The following is a 20,619-nucleotide window of genomic DNA, read 5'->3' as shown; positions in this document are numbered from 1 at the left end:
AAAGTCTTCACAATCATTAAGAACATTTTCAAACTTAGTTACGAGACATCGAACACCTCCAGAGCGTCCATGTCCTTCATAATCGACTCAACGTAAATAGTAATTTTTTTTAACCCAAACCAACTTTTTACGGGTTGCAACCTAAATGGAATGTCACAGATTCATTGTTTTAATATCCACTTCCTATTTATTAAAATAAACTATATAATATTAATTTTAAATGTTGTATATAATAATAAGCTTTCTATATATCCTTCCTCCTCCTCCAAAATTAGTTTAAAATCTCAATATTTTTTCTTCAATTTTAGATTGATAGTAAAGTATTCCAAAAGTTTTAATTTATTACATTATCTGTTTGAAATTGAACTATTTGTAATTAACTATTTATACCAATTCTTATATATATATATTTTTTTTTACAACTCTTATATTGTTAACACTAAAAGTTAATATACTAAACTTTTTTTTTCAGATACGGGTACACAGATATAGAGTTTTGATTTTTTTGGGGGGGGGGGGGGGGGAATTGGCAAATGTTTCTTCTCGCAACGTTGTATGGCAAAAAAATGTGAAATAATATGAGATCACTCTTTTCTTTTGGGTTTTTTTCATATATTTTTTTGTAGACATTAGCTCCGATCTAAATAACAAATTTATTGAATTTTTCAAACTGCATGAATTTTCTATCAGAGTACAAGGAGGAATTAAATTGGACAAAGTACAAATAAAACCAAAATTAAGATTACACTAAACACAGATGTATTTTAAGATGTTCTGGAATAGTCAGCTGCAGCACAGAAAACAGAAACCAAACCGGCCATCCCTATCACCTGTGACCAACTTCGTGTCCCAGCAGCAGCAGCAGCAGCTGCACCTGCTACAGCACCCCCAATCAAACCATTGACCTGTTCGGGAAATTTAAACTAATTTTCAGCAACTCATTGTTACTCAAAGTTTAGTGCCAACATATGCAACCATGCAACGCATATGCAAAAATAAATCGTGCAAAATTAAAAACGGTGGTTTCTGAATCAATGCCAAACTAGCCCCCAAAACTACAATATATCAATAAGATTCCAGCACATTCATATTTCACACAAATATGCAATATTATCTTCCATTAAGAACATCATGTGGTCAAAACCACTGATCATATGAAGACTGTTGTCTGGTAAGAAGAATCTAGCCACAAAACAAGAATTCAAATTTCCTCAGAAATATATAACCGAGCGACTAATGACCTGTCACTGATCACCGCGGAGAGAATAATGATGCTATGCAGTGTTCAAATAAAAAGTAACCATACTCACACCACTGGTGGCACTTTCCAAAGATGATTAGAAGCATTTAAACTCTGACTACAGGGGAGGCATTGAAACAATCCATAGAAGCAAAATTAAAGACCCATTTGTTTTAAAAATTTTAAAAAGCAATTTATCTTTTTTAAGGATTTTATAGATAGTAGAAACTATAGTTTGTTTGGTTACAATCATAGAAAACGCTTTTTATTTCAAAAGTTAGTTTAAAAATAACAGCTTTTTTTAAACGAAATGCTACTCAAAATAATAAGAAATCTGATTTCTTTTAGTTTTTTTTTTCAAAAACTTGAACAAACACATTAAAAATATTAAAAAATTATTTTTCATTAAAATAAAGCTGATACAAATGAGCACTACAAGTCTAGATGGCCTCTCACGCATGCAAATACAAAATAGACACATTTGCAAATAATGGGCGAGCAACTGCGTATTTGTTCCATATTATATCCAGGGGCAATGCTGCGGAAAGCCTGAGTATTTATGTGCTTGGACATTTACAGCATCTGAAAAGCCTTTATATTATAAACAAAATGTACTATATGTAGCCTGGTAATGTTATGCAACCAAAGGGTTATGGTGCCTTGGTGCAATGTGAGACTAGAGGAAGCCAGACCAGCAATACCGGCAAAGTGTGAGAGACCCAGAACAAAAAAGACATGCAAAAGCAGCAATGATATGATGTGTGACTGCGAAACCAGCAAGCCCTAGTCCTTGCGAATTTTGTTATTACAGTATTATGTGTAAAACTGTAACAGAAGCATTGGAGTTAATACTGAAACAACCATTTCAATAGAAAAATATCAATGTATTGCAGCTTTGTGTGTCAACTGTCAAGCTGTATCAAAGCTGTAAGCCAAACACATAGATCAAATTTTTTATTTTTTTTAAATAAGAGAGGATACACCCAGGATATGTATCTGGGCATATTGCACATGTTGGAAAAATTCTGAAGACAACTAAGGTTAGAAGTCGTCATCATTGAGTGAAAGTGACATTCAATGGTCTTGAAATAATCCAAGGTTTCAACTTTCAAAGCAGTGCTAGGAGAGGTTATTAATTCAGGTGAGTAAACTCAAGATGCAAAACCACCCAACCTAAAGAGGCCTCACACCCAAGGGAGAAGAGGCCATGTGATGAAAAAGTTTTCTCATGTTTATCCAAAAAACTTGTAATAGAGAGGGTTTTTTGAAGTTTGTCTATGAAACTTGTAATCTTATTTGAGATAGTGAAAATTTACTATGTTCCTGTAGATGTAGACAAGAGATGTCAAACACATTAATTATGTGTTCTTTCAATTTGTAGTATGTTTTCTGTGTGTTCGAGGGAGTTTTTCCCCAACAGTATGTGTGCAACATTGATATTTTTTGCCAATTTTGGACTACCTGGGCTTAATAGTTAGGCACATTCATCTCTCTCCCCGACATGACGAGGCAGTATTGAGACCAACCCTTGGGTATAGTCAAGAACAACTATATATATCCAAACATATGACATGACTTAAGAAATTTCTAAACCAATCCCAGCATGTGAAGCATAAAATCAACAAAAAGTGAAAAAATCATTTTTTTTGTCTTAATAGATGCACACATTCTATATTTTTTTTCTGACACTATCTTCAAAGAGCAAAATCTAAGATTCTAAGCTTCATAACAGGTCTAGAATAGTTGAAAAAATGACTATGTTGCACCCCTTGCACAGTCGCAAAATCTATATCTCGTCAAGTCGCGATTGAATATTCTCCTGAACATTTGCAAACTAAGGTAAAGGATATAAAAGTGAGAAGCAATAAACGAACCCAATCATTCCGCCCTCGGTACCTCTGAACCCCGCATCGCGTAATACTGAAAACGCCAGCTACAAACCCTAAAACCCCAAATCAAGCAACATTAATGTCACAACACAAAACATGATTACACAGCACAAACATCATCTTGTCCACAGTTAAATTACCGCATCGAGTCCCAAACCTGCCAACCGACTTTGCCTGCACTTGGCAACCCAAATCAAGTCATCAGCTCACAGAACACCCTAGCACTAGTTTCGAGAATTCGATAAACAACAAATATAAACAAATCATTTACCACAAAAGAAGCTTTAGCAGAGCCTCTAAGACCTGCACACAGAAATGGATGGTTACGTTTTAGAAATTCATAATCATAATAGAAACTATACATTAGGAGTTACGAGTTTCCATAGTTACCCTGTTGACGAGCGTCGTAAGGACCAGCACACAAGCCCCAGATTGCACCGGCCTGAACAACAATTCAGAGTTTCTTTCATTAGGAGTATTATTTTCGATTGAAGCAAGGTAGAATAGGTGATGTTGTTACCGCTCCGACACGAATCATAGCCTCGACGGCGAGGGAGGAGCACGGAGCGACGCCGTCCAGGTCTTCTTCCATTTTTCTCTCTCTGTCGTGGGAGGTGCAGTTGGATAGGAACATTTTTATTGGGCCTGTTTAGTTGGGTCTCGGCCCAGAACAAAGTATTTTCGGCCCAAGTAGTTTGGAACGGGCTTATAATAAAACGGCAGGTGTTTTTGGCGTTTTAAAGACAGAAACCCTAGTTTATATTGGTGTCTCTGTTCTTTGACACTGCTGCAGCTTATCATCACCATCGCGCCCAAGAGAGAGAGAGAGAGAGAGGCGCGAAAATGAGCGGAGCGAAGGGGAAGAAGAAGGGAGCGAGCTTTGTGATCGATTGCGCGAAGCCGGTGGAGGATAAAATTATGGACATTGCTTCTCTGGAGAAGTTCCTTCAGGAAAGGATTAAGGTTGGCGGCAAGGCCGGTGCACTCGGCGATTCCATTACTGTCACTAGGGACAAGAGCAAGATCACCGTCACCTCTGACAGCAACTTCTCTAAACGGTACTCTCTTCGTTTTTTTGTCCGATGCTGTTTTGTTCCATTCTCCTCTTGTATGCTGCCATTTTTTTCTCACAGGACTGGATTTTTATTTTCTTTTATCGATTATAGCATTTCTCAAAATCCGTGTTGTTTATTTTTCTGTATGGTTATTCATTATTAGTTGATGTTCTTGTTCTGTTGGCTGATATATTCGAACTTCAAAGAGAGTAAGTCCAGGACCTCGTTTTTTGACACTGAGATCAGCACGATAGAAAACTGTTTGAAAACTAAAGCTAAAGCTCTTTTAGTCTTTTAGAGTATGTTTGGATAGAAAATTTTAACTGAGAAAAGTAATTTATCAGAGAATTTGAATTTCTATAATTTAGAATTCATTGTTTGTCAAAAAATTTTAAAATTTTGGAATTTTAAAACAGAATTTTAAATAACTAAAAATCTGGAATTTTAATTTCCTTTTAAAAAGCAAGAAATTAAAATTTTCTTCTTACATTCTTCTTCAAGAAACACCCGAATGTGGAACATCTATCGGGTCTAAGCGTAGAAAAACACGTATAACTAGCACACCAATCATATTTTTTCTTTTTTTCACCCTCATAATTTTGACTTTTTTTATCCAAACACAAAATTTTAAAAATAAAAGAATAAAAGAATTTCAATTTAAGTATTTGAAATTCTTAAAATTTAAAATTTGACAGAATTTTAAATTCCTCCATTCAAACACACTCTTAGAGTTTTCTACAAAGTTATTTAACATATTCGTGTGTATTTTTGTACTATGGGATTGGCTAATAGGTGTAAGATTAAATGCGGTAATCTGGCAGAATATGCTTCATGTTAAGACGATTCGAAATGTAGGTTTTAACTTATGTTGTGAATTGTCAGATTGCTTACTAACTTATAAAGTTTTTGGAAGGTTAAATTAAACAAGAAAGAAACTATGTATTCAGGTGTTGTTTAGTTATCTTAACTGAGATGACGTGTTGCTAATGCTGTATGTATGTTCTATCATGTTTGGGTTATAAAAATAGGGCTTTTTAGTTACCAAAGCCAAATACTTATCATATCTCTCAGTAAGGGTTAATGTTATGACTGATAGAGAAGTATAGAAAATGCAAATAAACTATTGCTTAGGATATATTCATGCATGAGATAACCAACTTAAGCATCTCTAAACTTTTCTAATATTTAAGTAGGAAAAGTTCGAACATTCCTCACTATTGCCTTGTAATCTATTCTGTAATTTTTTTGTGTTTGCCGCCCAATTTCCTGTGGGGGTGCTACTGTAGTAGTCTTTTCTATAGTATTTTGATTTCCTTTGCTTATATCTTTGTTTCATTTACACCTTTCTCAGGTATCTGAAATATTTGACCAAGAAGTACTTGAAAAAGCACAATGTGAGGGATTGGCTTCGCGTGATTGCATCCAACAAGGAGCGGAGTGTCTATGAATTGAGATACTTCAACATCGCTGAGAACGAGGGTGAAGAGGAAGACTGAAGATCTAATTCTGTGTCTTGAGGCATTTTCTGTTTAGGTTTAGTTATTGTGGAGTCTCTTTTATCTGTTTTATTTATTTAACTTGTTACTGGTTTAAATATTCCTGTGTTTTATTTGGACCGACGTTATGTCTTCATATGAAATTTCATAGAGGTTATTGGAGATGTTGTCATTAAAAGTCAGATGCAATACATGCTACTTTATGTTGGCATGTATCTTTAATTTGGCTTCCATTTACAGTTACTGTGGGAGAAGTTTTCAGTTTGGCCTCCAATGCGGCATATAAAATTGCTGTTCACGTCGATTATAATCACCCTAAGTAGGTTTCAATGCCGGATTCATCTTGTTACGTAAGCTGATACAATAGTTGAGGTGGATTAGTGAGATGGTTAGAGCTGGAAAAGAGTAGAATATCGGCAATTCAGCATTGTTAGAGACGAGAATTAGAACGAACAAATTTCAACATGACAAAAATTTGAGTATAGTCTACTTACAATTTAAAAATATAACCCCAAAAAGGAATCTGTGATGCATGAATGACTTTCGTAAAGCTGCTTTCGGAACTCATATTTGACCTACTAAAAAAAAAAAAAAAGACACGATAATACATGTACAAGAATACATTTTACACCTAAAAAATTGGCTAATCTGATAAAAATTATATAATCTAATAAAAATACTCTACTTGCAACTTAAATTATAATATTATTCCTCAAATCATTAGTGAATAAGAGGTCTTTAATGAATATGAAGTCTTTTTTAACAGTTTTTTAGTTTTATTAAATTATTTTCATCTACAAAATTACCAAATAAGTTTAAATTTAATAACATTACAAAATTACAAGAAATGCTCAGTTAGATTAAAAAACAATTAATTTTAACACATCACCCAAAAATTTATAAAAAAGAACCCACAAATAATATCTTACCAACATGACTTAAATGAAGTTTCAGCATTATTGTTAATTACAAATTACATTATCAGCATTCTAATAAATGTTACCCAAAAATATAATTTCGGCAATTCAGCATTGTTATCAATAATTTTAACATTATCAACATTGTTATCAACATTTTAATGTCAAACATTTTTAAGGAATATTCATTACTTTAGTCCAAAATCCTTCAAATAAAAGCTATATTCTTAGGAAATATATGACAAACTCACATAGATGTAAATTCATATTGGTTCAAACTTCTACATGTTTTTATTCATACAATGAAATTTTTTACTAAAAAGACACTATCATGAAATATCCATTATTTTAGTACAAGATCCTTCAAATAAAAGTCATATTCCTATAGGAAATATATGACAAACTCAAAAAGATGTCAATTCACATTTGGTTCAAATTTTTACATGTCTTTATCCACATAATCATGAATTTTACTAAAAAGACACTATTATGAAATATCCATTATTTTAGTACAAGATCCTTCAAATAAAAGCTATATTCCTAGGAAATATATGACACACTCACATAATCAATTCATATTTGGTTCAAACTTCTACATGTCTTTATCCACATAACGAGGTCGGTGGAGTAACACCTAGATCAACAATCTAAAACCTGCTTCTAAATTTTCATTGTTCCTCAATGTAGTGTTTTGAACTAACAATCGACATCCAATTTTAAGGGGACATACTTAAAGATCATATAAAAGAGGAGCATAATTCTTTATACCACCAAAGATGCTAATACCAAAAATTGACCTAACAAAGCTTGTTCAATATACTCTTTCCAATATACTAGTAGTCCATTGAGAAGACAAAGTAATAAAGATAAATTCTTCAGAAACATGTGAACAGCGCCCAATACCCATGACACAAGCACAAGCACACAAACACAATATAAATTCATTGTTCATCTTCCCAGTAAAACAACATAAAATTCTTGAATAAACCTTACACATACTTGAAACGACAAAGACGATCAAACCAATAACCTTAAAGTCGCACTATTGTTGATACAGAAACAACAACAAGGAAATTTGACATTACCAACTTACCAAATACCGTTGTTAGAAACAACAACTAATCCAAAACCCCATAGAAGCAGATAACTTAGTTAAGAATGAAGTCAACCCCCCACAGCATCCACAGCCTCCACACATTCATTACTCGCAAAATCACTGAGAAGTATATAACTATCCATTAGAAATCCCACAATTTAAAATCTAGTGAATGATCATCAAAACATAAGACACTATGCTATAAATTCATTATTCATCTTTCCAGTAAAGCCATATAAAATTCTTGATTAAACCTCACATATACTTGAAATGACAAAGATGATCAAACCAATAACCTTAAAGTCGCACTATTTTTGATACAAAAATAGCGAGAGAGAAATTTGACATTACCAATGCAAAAAAAGGAGAAGTAATTTGAGATATGAAGCAAAAGACAAATTCCAAGAATTCTAAATTCAGGGTTGTGATCACCAAATCATGTAATAAGATTTTCACAACACCACATTTCCACTACTTGACTTCCCTGTGAGACCAAAAAAGCAGAAACCATAGAGGAAGTAAGTCAAGAAACACCCATAGTAGACCTAAGAAAATTGTGAAGTTGAAGACAAATTTGAGAGTTTGATCTGGGGTAGACATCACCAAATCATGCGGAGATTGGATGCTATGCAGAACGCAACACAAAACTACTCTACATTGCAAGAAAAAAGGTTTAAAACTCAATCCATATGCCTCATGATCAAATTCAGAAACTAATAATACTGAAGATCGCATTGAAGAAAAATCAAATTCATCTAGACTTATTAGCCATTCTAATTTGCTGCACGGATGGCAAATTGATACACACCGAAATCTCATGAACATAATAAATCAGCACATGCTGCAAATGAATGAACTGGAGCAGAACAAAGCCAATATCCACGATCAACAGAAGATAACATTTAAATGATATTTACATAATTGAATAGAAATAGAAAATCATAAAATTAAGAAAAACAAGCTTAGAAATTGGAAAAGCAAAACCATACAAATACGGATGGATCCTAAAATAAGAACAGCAAAAGCCAAAAATCATGAAATTAAAATCATCAACTCAAATAGAAACGAGACTCCCAAACATAGGAACTAATTAATGAAATGCTAAAAATTCATTATTGTTCTCTATAAATGAGACATCAAGTGCCTGAAAGCAATATAAAAAATATCTGGAAATGCTGAATTGAAGGTAAGTTGAATTTATATAGATGATACTTACTGAGATAATTGATTTTCAAGCACAAGTTGAACACCAAACTTTTCATAAGAATTAACAAAAATTAGACCTCGTGTACACTTTAGGTATACAAACAAAACCATAGGAACGAAATTGGAAATTGCTTTACTGGAAACAAATTTCAATATATATATATAGCAATCTTTTCAAAGTAGATTCAAAAATTAAACAATAGTGAGAGCCTCCAAACATAGGAACTAATTAATGAAAGCTAAAAACTCATTATTGTTCTCCATAAATGAGACATCAAGTGCTCGAATGCAATATAAAAAATAACAGGAAATGCCGAATTGAAGGTTAGTTGAATTTATATAGATGATACTGAGATAATTGATTTTCAAGCACGAGTTGAACACCAAACTTCTCATAAGAATTAACAAGTACACTTTAGGTATACAAACAAAACCACAGAAAAGAAATTTTCATATAGTTGCGGCAACAAAAATTTGTAATTATCATCTAAAATTTATAAAATTGACTCAACATTTCTACCAAATAAATGAGTCTGCAATCATTTCATGATTTAGCACTTAATTACCTTCAATTTTGGACAAAAACTTAACTAGATGATAAAATTCTAAAAAATTGAATAATGCAGTGGTAAAGTTCACAAAATTGAAACTTTTGGTGATAAAATTTATAAAATTATAAAGTTGAATGATAAAATGTGTATTTAAACCTATTATTTTCCCTTCTTTCTCGTACACTAGAGAAACAAAAACATGAATCTATAGAAGCAAAAGATGAAAAACAAGGAGGTTTTTGCCATTGATTTATTGTTGTTTTTAACTTGTAAAGATTTTGGTGCAATTGATATTTAAAATTGTTCATTGATTTCTGATTTGATATTTTTTTCGAGTGGACAGGAGGAGGCTTTGATATTTTGATAAGCCTTGAGGTGGGACTTTTTACATAGTGGCAGATAAAATTGCCAAATGAAACATTTTCCTTACAGAGATGTAGAAAATGGAATTTTTTAACCATGAATCTTGACCCAATCCGTTATCTTTTCTTCATGATTGGAATAAAATATATATTTTAATATGTTACTTGCATTGGAGAGACTACTTATATTGATTGAAACACATAAGATAACAAAACACATCAATCGTTTTGATAAATGATGAATCAAGAAAAGGTTCGAACATAAACACTCATGTATAAACTTTGCTTAACCTTTTTTTTCTCAATAGATAATTTGTTTATATTTTTATATTTGAAAGTATAAAAGTATCAAAGGCGTATCCAGTGAGAGGAAAGATAATGGTTTTTGAATTTCGGGAGACTGAGATGTTGTAACGATGATGGAATGGGTTAGAGAAATGGGAATCGGGGATTTTTTTAGTTTGAATGAGCTGAATATCATAAATGGTTTCTGTTACATAAATATAAAAAAAAGGGTGCAATAACAAACAACATTGATGTAAAAAAGAAAAAAAAAAGCAGTTTATTGTAGAGATAAAAAAAAAATGGTAAAAACATGTACTCTCTAACACTCTTTTAAAGTTTTAACCACACTCTTCACACAAACTAATTCATGTCATTTTTTATTTATCAGATGTTTTTCTTTAGAGACAATGGTTATCGAGACTAACCCTAGATGTAGAGATTTTTTCATTGAGAATTTGAATCTTAATTTATCTGTTACTAGAAATTAACCCTTTCTTTAAATTCAACCTTAGTTCGATTGGCTGGGTGGGGCCCGAGGGCTCAAGATGGTGATTTTGTTTGGAGATCAGTTCCTCAGGGTTTAGTTGATCCGTTTAAAATTATTGATTTTAGAAAACTATACTAATAAGTTAGTTTTATTTTTCTTTTTGTTCTTAGAAATTAAATAAGAAAAATTTATATGATTTATTTTCTTGCATTAAAATCTGAACCACGAACTTGATCAGAACTCAGGAGTTTCATGATTGACTTAACCACTCACCACCAATGCGTGCTTCCGCGAAGGCGATATCATGCACGCACCCAAGTCTTCATCTCTCCCACCCCAACATCGAATCGTTCGTGTGGAACAACCTGATTCGAGCAAGCACCAGAAGCAGAGTTCAAAATCCAGCGTTTCCGCCAGCACTCTCTCTCTACCTTCGCATGCGCCTCCATGCCGTGCTTCCCGATCTTCACACCTTCCCATTCCTTCTCCAATCCATCAATACCCCTCATCGAGGTCGCCAACTCCACGCTCAAATCCTTCTCCTTGGTCTCGCCAACGACCCTTTTGTTCAAACCTCCCTTATCAACATGTACTCTTCATGTGGCACCCCCACCTTCGCCCGCCAAGCGTTCGACGAAATTACTCAACCCGACTTACCCTCTTGGAACGCCATCATCCATGCAAACGCCAAAGCCGGCATGATTCACATTGCGCGGAAACTGTTCGATCAAATGCCTGAAAAGAACGTCATATCGTGGAGCTGCATGATTCATGGTTACGTAAGCTGTGGCGAGTACAAGGCGGCGCTTTCTTTGTTTCGCAGTTTGCAGACGTTGGAAGGAAGTCAACTCCGACCCAATGAGTTCACCATGTCATCTGTGCTCTCAGCTTGTGCGCGGTTGGGTGCGCTTCAGCATGGAAAGTGGGTTCATGCTTACATTGACAAAACTGGGATGAAAATCGATGTTGTGTTGGGGACTTCTTTGATTGACATGTATGCCAAATGTGGAAGCATTGAAAGGGCGAAATGCATATTCGATAATTTGGGTCCTGAAAAGGATGTGATGGCATGGAGTGCCATGATTACTGCTTTTTCCATGCATGGACTCTCGGAGGAATGCCTTGAACTGTTTGCAAGGATGGTAAATGATGGTGTGAGGCCTAATGCTGTGACGTTTGTGGCTGTTCTTTGTGCTTGTGTGCATGGAGGGTTAGTTAGTGAAGGAAATGAATATTTCAAGAGGATGATGAATGAGTATGGTGTAAGCCCTATGATTCAACATTATGGTTGCATGGTGGACTTATACAGCAGAGCAGGTCGTATTGAGGATGCTTGGAATGTGGTGAAATCAATGCCTATGGAACCTGATGTGATGATATGGGGAGCTCTGCTTAATGGGGCTAGGATTCATGGGAATGTTGAAACTTGCGAGATAGCGATAACGAAGCTTCTTGAGTTGGACCCTGCAAATAGTAGTGCCTACGTTCTTCTTTCTAACGTGTATGCCAAGCTGGGACGGTGGAGGGAAGTGAGGCATTTGAGAGATCTTATGGAGGTCCGGGGAATCAAGAAACTTCCAGGGTGTAGTTTGGTTGAGGTAGATGGCGTTATTCGTGAGTTTTTTGCTGGGGATAATTCTCATCCAGAATTGCTAAATTTATATGTAATGCTTGATGAGATTATGAAGAGGTTGGAAAAGCATGGTTATGAACGTAACACTGGGGAGGTATTACTTGATTTGGATGAGGAAGGGAAGGAGTTTGCATTGTCTCTTCATAGTGAAAAACTGGCAATTGCATATTGCTTCCTCAGGACAAGCCCGGGTACCACAATTCGGATTGTGAAGAACTTGAGGATATGTAGCGATTGCCATGTTGCAATCAAGATTATATCTAAGGAATTTAATAGGGAGATTATTGTTAGAGATTGCAACCGATTTCACCATTTTAAAAATGGGCTTTGCTCCTGCAAAGACTACTGGTAAATATAAAGCATAAATTTTGTTGAAATTTAGGATTTTGTCACTTCAAATTCTACCGAAAATCTAGCAAACTAATTCTAACAAAGTGGGTGGTAAAAATGAAGTTGATAGTTGGACTAGCAGATTCTAACTTTGAGTTGGCAAGTTTAACAGTTAAATGTAGTTGTTTTAAGGGCATCCCCTTGTGGATTTGAAGAGAATAACAATAATTAAAGACAAAATGAATAAATGATTAAGATATCTATGTTAATCTATCATTTTATTTCCTTTACTTAAAAAATTAGAAAAAAAGAAGTTTGGGTATGTTCTTTTCCTACGTTACCAAAAAAAAAGTTTGGGTCCGTTAAATTTGTGAAAATAATCTTCATTCTCTATTCTATTTTTAGAAAATAATTATCATTTTCAAACTTTTATCTTTTAAAAAATATGTTTGTTTTTAGATTGTTGGAGGTTATTTGTGATCATAAAGTGTCTATTAAACTCAAAGTCTTATTGTACAATTATACGTTCAGCTGCTATAATATATGATAGTGAATTTTGGGCTTTATGGATGATTTAGCTGTTCATAAAGGTCACTGAATGAACACGTAGGTTAAACCTTTGAAACCAGAAGTAAAAACCTAGGGATAGATGTAATTTCGGACATGCCATGTTCAGGTTAACGCTCGAGGGAGGTTTAAATTACCTGCTGTAAGTAACCTTGGTTTGATTTTGATGATGTAGCATACATGCACTACCTGATGATTCATGAATGATTTTACTTGAGAGAAAATGAAGAACGGTGGAGACTATTTTCAGATAAAAAAGAAAGGAAAGGAACTTATTCTTTAAAGATAGTGTGAATTAAGAGTAATATCACATACAAAAAAAGTTCACACGGGTCACAGAATGTGCAAGCTGTTATTCTTTCGTTTGTTTGCCTTTACAATAGAAAAATAAAAATCAATTGTGTCTCTTTGTGTTTCAATGATTTAAAAATTAAAACAGAAACTTCATAGATCGTTGTAGAGTGTATATTCCCATAAAAAAAATTGTTCGTCCACAAAGTGAGCTTCCTTTTCCGGAACGAGTGAAATTGTTCATGTTTTTTTTTTATTTTTATCATTGAGGCATCGAAGACACTCTAGTTCTATAATATTAATCCTTTTTGCAGTGGAGAAAAAAAAAACTTTAAAATCATTGTGTCCCCTTTGTATTTTATGATTTAAAGATGAAACTTCTTGGATAGTTGCCGAGTACATATTGCCTAAAAAGCTTATTCGTCCACAAAGTGAGCTTCCTGTTTTGGCAGTCTATAGTCCAAGGGAATTGAGATTTAGTTTTAGTAGCACTTACTAATTACTAACGTACGGAGAGGTGAAGGTCATGTCATCCATTTAAAATATATTTACGTTCACCTTAGACAACTAAATGAATAAATAAAAGTTATTAATTAGTACAATCTACAATGAGGGAGATTTATAAAACTAAAGTCTATTTTCCTTCTTGTGTTCCTTCACGACCTATTATCGTGCACTTAGAATTCATTTTTTTGCCTCTCCACTTAATCCTTTTTTGAGTTTTGGCTGCTCTTTGATTCAGGAAGACTACAATAATTATTAAGATAGCAAAATATTTTTTAGTCAATATTTTAATTAATTATCACTGATGTAATGTCTATTTTTTAAAATAAATATCTTTCACTATTCTCCAAAAAATAATAAATATCTGCTGCTATTCACTAGAAGGTAATAAATATCTTGCACTAGTTCATTTTCTTTCCTTTTTTTTTCATAGTGAGAAGTGTATTTAAACATGACTAAACATTATTAAAATGTATAACTATAAAATGAGAAAATAAAAATATTTTTCTGTAATTTTAAATTGATAATAGATAAAAAAAACTAACATTTACACATTTTCAACGCCACGTGATTCTTGTTTCCAAATCCAACGGTACGTGTGCGTACAATCTGGTAGTAGTGACACCCACAGACCCATTCAACGCCACGTGATTCTTGTTTCGGCAGTATTGTAATTTTATTTATAAGATTTAAATATATTTTTAGTTGTTACAGTATTTTTTATATTTTATTATTGAAAAAGTATTTCTTTAATTTAATTTTTATAAATTATATTTATTTTATTTTAAGTTCTTAAATCATTTTAAATAAATTTTTAAACAGTAAAAAAAAACTCTATAATAATGTATGCTATATCTCCCGTGTGATCCAAGCAGCAATGTTTGGGCGCGCGGTTGTGATTTCTAGTTTCAAGGGAAATGGGCAAATAATTTATCATTTATAAGTTTTTTGACACACAGAACAAGCTTCACCTTGCAACACCACGTTCTATAAAAAGCTTATTCCCGAATCCAGTTTCTGCTCCATTTTTGTTTTCTTCAAGTAACAAAAATCGTTTTCGCCTGAAAAAAGTCCCTGCGATCAACTCCGGCGAACTCTGCCTTCGCCGGTCAGATCGTCGGTACTTCTCTTTCTGAATTTGCACTTCTAATTCTCACATCAAAATCCATAGTTTGCATTTGTATCTTTATTTTAGATCATGCCTTTTTCCCTTTCTGAATGCACTCAATCATTCCGTGCTCGAACTCCTGTACCAGCTAGTGATTAGTTTTACAACTTCGAAAAAAGAAAATAACAAATATTAATTCTTCTGAATCTACTATTAGTAGAAGCTGAGTGACTCTACTTAAGCGTGCTCATGTTGCCAGTTGAATGATTGTTTTATCAAAATTGAAAACGGATCTCGTGTTGTTTAAGCAATAGAATGTTTTGACTTATGATCAATTTTACTTTTCAGTTTGTCTTCTAATAACCGACTTGTTTTAACAGGGATTGTGAATGTTTTCTTGCGTGAAGTCTCATAATTAAACCGCAATTTGTACTGAGTGACACCTCACTGCCAAAAGAGGCCGAAAGAATGGTTCCCTTTTCCAACATACTGGGGCACGAAAAGTGTGAAAGCTACTTAATTTTTGGCGGAGAAACTACCCTTGGAGATAATTTTCGGGCATTTTTTTACTTCCTTTGCCTTGCTTATTGTTTTATCGGATTATCGGCTATAACTGCTCGCTTTTTTCAATCGATGGAAAATGTGGTCAAGCACACAAGGAAGGTAGTGGAGGTAGATCCTGTTACTAAAACTGAAACTATTAGGCATGAAAAAGTTTGGAATTACACTATTGCGGATATTAGCTTGTTGGCCTTTGGAACTAGCTTTCCCCAGATATCATTAGCCACCATTGATGCTATACAAAACATAGGGAAGCTGTATGCTGGAGGTTTGTTTTTCAAAGCTTTTGTTCTGCTCCTTTTTTTGTGAGAGTATTAGAATCAAGTTTGATTTGTTTCTTGATTATCATCTTGGTAGATTTGAAATTTAGGGAGTATATGTCAATAAGTAATAATTTTTGCTACTACTTTTTATGTTTTTAATCCTTTGTCTTTCTACTTTGACAGACACTGTCATTTTATAGATAAAATTTCATTTATTTGGTAGGCTACATATAGAATACTGATACGTATATTTTGAAGAATTTGCTTCTCCCCCTTGTAAGTTGTAATTCCCTCAAATTTCTGAACAAATGTTAATAGACCAAGCAATTAATTTCTCATTATTTTCCTTGTATTATTACCTCTTGGAAAACTTTCTGACTCCAACTCTGATTACTCTTTATTGTGTTCCTGCTGTACCTATAGAATTTCATGATGGGTTAGTTGCCAACAGCCTTTAAGGAAAACATACATGCTTGTATGCATAAATTCTTCTATACACTTTATGTTAGAAGATCTTTTTAGCTTATGTTAGACAGCATGGTGCTCTATGTATCAAGTGGAAAGAAAGATATCAGAGGTACAAAAGTTATAAAAGGAATATTCAAATAAAATGACTTTTATTTCAAAAATTCAAAATGCAATGAAAAAAAGTGAGATGTGCTTTCAAGACTGACTTTGTGTTCATAAAAATTTGTCTCAAGCTTACTAGTCCCTAGAAACACAAGTTAGCATCTTGCTTTCGCTTGTATTATTATAACTTTATAAGGATAAAGCATGTCAATTATATCACTAATTTGTTCCTCCAGCTTTTCTATCTTTGATGTGATTGGAAACATGTTTTACTACAACAAAGTTGTTGCTGACTAATTGATTATTCAAATTTGGTTTTTAATGCTGGGAAGTGCAAATAGTTGTTCGAATGAGTCACTCTAGTGCTTGCAGTGACTTTCTTCCTTTTGAATAATATTTGATGCTGTAGTATTTGTTTTATTGTGATCTTAATTCTTTCTGGAATTGTTGAGGGGCATTAGATTGTTAAGCAATGTAATAACTATAACTGCTGAATATTCAGGTTTGGGACCCGGAACACTTGTTGGTTCTGCAGCATTTGACCTGTTCCCCATCCACGCTGTTTGTGTAGTAGTTCCAAAAGCAGGAGAGCTGAAGAAGATTGCTGATCTAGGAGTATGGCTGGTGGAGCTGTTTTGGTCATTCTGGGCTTACATTTGGTTATACATAATTTTGGAGGTAATATACCCACACTCTTCTGTTTAGAACTTCTTAAATATGTATTATTAGTTTCCTTCTTATTTTCATTAGCTCATTTCTGGTTGTGTAAGAACTCTAATCTGGGCCTACATTTCTCACTAGAAGACTTCTTGCCTTAGAAATTGTAGGTAACCTAAAAATTTAGGGAAAGATAGTGAGAGAAAACTTCTGAGACTGTCTCTCACTTCCAAGAATGTTAGATGTAGTTCTTAGGTTTTCATGGCCAATATCTATAAGTGCATTTGCATCTCCTAAGTTAGCCCTGAATATCCTATACAATCTTGTGTCCCAATCAGCAAGTCAGAACAATTATAATTCTTCTACTCATACTTAAGGTTAGATAAGTTTAAAAACAAAAGTATTTAGAAAACAACGCATATCTTGTTTAACTGTATTAATATTATCACTTTGCTTGTTTAATTCTTCACCGTTCTTATTCTTCTTGTGGAATACTCATCAAGAAACTGAATGTAGGTATGGACTCCAAACGTTGTGACTCTCTGGGAGGCATTGTTGACTGTACTGCAATACGGATTACTATTGACTCATGCTTATGCTCAAGACAAACGTTGGCCATATATTTCTCTACCTATGTATGTGCTTCTACTTGCTTCTTTTTATTATATTTAAATTAAAATTTCATGGTCCAATTGAATCTTGATTTTGATGCCTTATATTTTATTTAAAGTGCAAGAGATGAGAGGCCAGAGGATTGGGTGCCGGAAGAGACTCCTTATTTTCAACATGAAGCCCATGCGGAGGTGGATTTCTCTGATATAAAGCATGTTAATGAAGAAAATGGGGACACTGTTGATATTTTTTCCATTCATTCAGAAAACCCCACGGGTAGGTCTCCCACCTTAATGTAGTGAAAATTGGCTTGACTTAGCACAAATTTTTCTTCTTCTGAAACAATTTGCTCAGAATTAGAAACATCCTGAAATGTCAGAACCATCTTTTGTCCAAATTTTATAATTTGCAGATCCATTATATGCCAGAGTACCTTCAATAAATGATGAGGCTGAAATTTTGGACAAAGCTAAGGAAACGACATTGGTGGATACACACTTGCTTACAATTTGGAGACAGCAATTTCTGGATGCACTGAGGGTATTTCGTTTTATGTTGCAAGTGTATCTTTAAGGTTAAATGCTGATATCATAGATTCAAGAATAGCATCAACCACAACTAAATCTTACTCCTTATCAATTGACATTGTTAAGCTCTTCAAAATCCAATTTTTTTTACAAAACTAGTTGGAGCAAGATCTTGTCACAGATTCATGAACGTTGCTAGTAATACTGTTACTATGATTCAGTTAATCAGGTAGTTTTAGTGGTATTATGGATTTGAAGACGTGGATATGGGCTTCTTCTGTTAAAGTGTATTTTCTAGTGATAGTGCAATTGATCTTCTCATATATATACCCACATAAATGTCACATACACACTTTGTAGGACATAGTTAAGCACAACCTTTACGTTTTAATGTGTTCTTAAATGAGTTATATGATTATTAACTGTCAATAAATTCACTTATGTAGAATTCCGACATTATATTGTCAATTTCTCAATACCAGTCTATAATTTGTTCAACAGTTGTTGAGACCAGAATCAAAAAAAATAAAAAATGCATGTCTCCGCTTAGCTTGTATTTTCTGGCAATTGCTGATTTTACCTTGGAGGTTTCTGTTTGCATTTGTTCCTCCATGCCAAATTGCTCATGGATGGATCTCCTTCATTTGCTCTCTGCTTTTCATCTCTGGGATAGCTTACGTTGTGACTAAGATCACAGATGTTATAAGTTGTGTCACAGGTTTTCTTTCTCACTCAATGATACTCCTGTTCTCTTCTTTACAGATCAATATAGATCCAAAGTAGCCTTTTTTAATGTCAGTTCTGCATATCTTAGTTCTTTTTTCCCCCCTCTTTGACAGGGATAAATGCTTACGTGATAGCATTTACAGCCCTAGCCAGTGGAACCTCATGGCCTGATCTAGTGGCAAGCAAAATTGCTGCAGAACGTCAAAAAACTGCTGATTCTGCAATTGCAAACATCACTTGCAGGTTTTCCATCTCAACATTTACCTCATTCTTGCTTTAGGAAACAGTCACATGTCATCATTACATCATGATTTGCCTTAACACTTTTCTTGAGGAAGCATATTAGTAGTTAATAATATTCTTAGCATTCTTAATTCTTTTGATTCCAAAAGGATGTTATTATTTGGTTGATATTGGTTCAACCCCTTATTGGCATGATTATATGTTTCTTGCATCTCATCTGATTTTGAAATATAATTTGATCGATAATGGTAAAGTTTAGTCCTAAATAGAAAATATAAATATTGTGGAGCAGGCTTATGGAAGTTCATTAAGTATGTATGTATGTATGTATCATGCTATGTTTTAATTGCACAAAAAGAATGACACTTATGAACATAGGTAGAGTTATTTATTTGTTAAGAAGAAATTTAATTGAAAGACCACAGGACTAATTGGACCTGAGTTTTGTAATTATTACAAGTGTTGATCTATGAATACAGTTTTTGAATGTAACAGGAATACTTTTTCCTTCAAGTCAAATTTCAGAATTAAAAAAAAAAAATCTATATTCATGACAATTAGAAATAATTCAATATATACATGGAATACCCAGTAATGCAGAAATCTCAGTTCTACAATTATTATTTATTCACTAGGGAATCTTACATACTAATATAAAAATGCTAGTAATGGCTTCTAAATAACTAAAATTATGCTGTAAAAGTAACTAAAATTATTTGCTAGAATTTCAAATTGAAATTTCATTATTTTGTAAGATGTTTGTCCTCTTTTATTTTATAGTTTATACCCATATGAATCCTGCATTTGTGAAGCATAGATGAAACCATCAGTTGCTTTATGACTTGCCAAATCATTTTTTGTGTTGATGAAGTTGGTTATTAACTTCGTTATTTATTCTTTTTGTAGCAATTCGGTGAATATATATGTTGGTATTGGTGTTCCATGGCTTATTGATACTTTGTACAACTTCATAGCATATAGAGAACCTCTCAGAATCCAAAATGCAGGGGGACTAAGCTTTTCGTTGATTGTTTTCTTCTCCACTTCTGTCGGGTGTATCTTAGTTTTGGTTTTAAGGCGTATAATTTTTGGCGCAGAGCTAGGAGGGCCTAGGCTCTGGGCATGGATTACCTGTGCGTTCTTCATGTTGTTGTGGATTATTTTTGTTGTACTATCGTCACTCAAGGTTTCTGGATTCATTTAGAATTGTATATAGCAAATTTATTGTATAGATCCTTGGCAATATCCTTAGGTGCATTATGTTTTCCCGGTGCCCTCTCCAGTCATCATGGGCTCATGGCTGTTCGTCACGCTGACGGACTAGTTGGGTTTTTTCTTTCTTTTCATGTACTGTATTAAATAAATACTGATATTTTTGTAACAAAAAAATACTCAATTTTTGTTGGAATTTTTCTTTTTCTTTATATATCCACTTAAACGATG

General features: G+C 33.6%; 4 protein-coding genes across 4 annotated transcripts; 3 read left to right on the top strand and 1 right to left on the bottom strand.

Moving 5' to 3' along the window:
- Positions 1-634: 634 nt before the first annotated feature.
- On the bottom strand, positions 635-3,809 carry LOC114372073 (outer envelope pore protein 16-4, chloroplastic-like). Its single transcript, XM_028329465.1, has 6 exons — positions 3,650-3,809; positions 3,520-3,571; positions 3,401-3,432; positions 3,270-3,303; positions 3,115-3,182; positions 635-905 (listed from the first exon to the last, which is right to left on the bottom strand). Exons 1-6 carry the CDS (start codon positions 3,761-3,763, stop codon positions 765-767), a joined length of 441 nt encoding a protein of 146 aa, XP_028185266.1. The 5' UTR covers positions 3,764-3,809; the 3' UTR covers positions 635-764.
- A 64-nt stretch (positions 3,810-3,873) lies between these two features.
- Positions 3,874-5,923, top strand: LOC114372075 (60S ribosomal protein L22-2-like). The gene is made up of 2 exons (XM_028329466.1): positions 3,874-4,187; positions 5,536-5,923. The coding sequence occupies exons 1-2, from the start codon at positions 3,973-3,975 to the stop codon at positions 5,678-5,680; spliced, it is 360 nt and encodes a 119-aa protein (XP_028185267.1). The 5' UTR covers positions 3,874-3,972; the 3' UTR covers positions 5,681-5,923.
- Positions 5,924-10,738: 4,815 nt separating this feature from the next.
- On the top strand, positions 10,739-12,594 carry LOC114371894 (pentatricopeptide repeat-containing protein At3g62890). Its single transcript, XM_028329206.1, has one exon. It carries the CDS (start codon positions 10,863-10,865, stop codon positions 12,567-12,569), a length of 1,707 nt encoding a protein of 568 aa, XP_028185007.1. The 5' UTR covers positions 10,739-10,862; the 3' UTR covers positions 12,570-12,594.
- Positions 12,595-14,785: 2,191 nt separating this feature from the next.
- Positions 14,786-20,617, top strand: LOC114371895 (magnesium/proton exchanger). The gene is made up of 9 exons (XM_028329208.1): positions 14,786-15,029; positions 15,398-15,846; positions 16,914-17,089; positions 17,585-17,703; positions 17,799-17,956; positions 18,093-18,220; positions 18,709-18,925; positions 19,047-19,176; positions 20,083-20,617. Exons 2-9 carry the CDS (start codon positions 15,486-15,488, stop codon positions 20,378-20,380), a joined length of 1,587 nt encoding a protein of 528 aa, XP_028185009.1. The 5' UTR covers positions 14,786-15,029; positions 15,398-15,485; the 3' UTR covers positions 20,381-20,617.
- The last annotated feature ends 2 nt before the right edge of the window (positions 20,618-20,619 follow it).

This window comes from Glycine soja, chromosome 10, assembly GCF_004193775.1.
Source record: "Glycine soja cultivar W05 chromosome 10, ASM419377v2, whole genome shotgun sequence".
NCBI lineage: Eukaryota > Viridiplantae > Streptophyta > Magnoliopsida > Fabales > Fabaceae > Glycine > Glycine soja.
This window is presented reverse-complemented; position numbering and strand designations above follow the sequence as displayed.

Bases quoted from the DNA above. Each gene is read 5' to 3' on its own strand.
- LOC114372073 (XM_028329465.1), bottom strand. From the start codon at position 3,763: ATGTTCCTATCCAACTGCACCTCCCACGACAGAGAGAGAAAAATGGAA. The intron at 3,572-3,649 runs GTAACAACATCA...ATTGTTGTTCAG, and splicing joins CTATGATTCGTGTCGGAGCG to GCCGGTGCAATCTGGGGCTT. The intron at 906-3,114 runs GTTCGTTTATTG...TTTCCCGAACAG, and splicing joins ACCGAGGGCGGAATGATTGG to GTCAATGGTTTGATTGGGGG.
- LOC114372075 (XM_028329466.1), top strand. From the start codon at position 3,973: ATGAGCGGAGCGAAGGGGAAGAAGAAGGGAGCGAGCTTTGTGATCGAT. The intron at 4,188-5,535 runs GTACTCTCTTCG...CACCTTTCTCAG, and splicing joins GACAGCAACTTCTCTAAACG to GTATCTGAAATATTTGACCA.
- LOC114371894 (XM_028329206.1), top strand. From the start codon at position 10,863: ATGCGTGCTTCCGCGAAGGCGATATCATGCACGCACCCAAGTCTTCAT.
- LOC114371895 (XM_028329208.1), top strand. From the start codon at position 15,486: ATGGTTCCCTTTTCCAACATACTGGGGCACGAAAAGTGTGAAAGCTAC. The intron at 15,847-16,913 runs GTTTGTTTTTCA...CTGAATATTCAG, and splicing joins AGGGAAGCTGTATGCTGGAG to GTTTGGGACCCGGAACACTT. The intron at 17,957-18,092 runs GTAGGTCTCCCA...TATAATTTGCAG, and splicing joins TCATTCAGAAAACCCCACGG to ATCCATTATATGCCAGAGTA.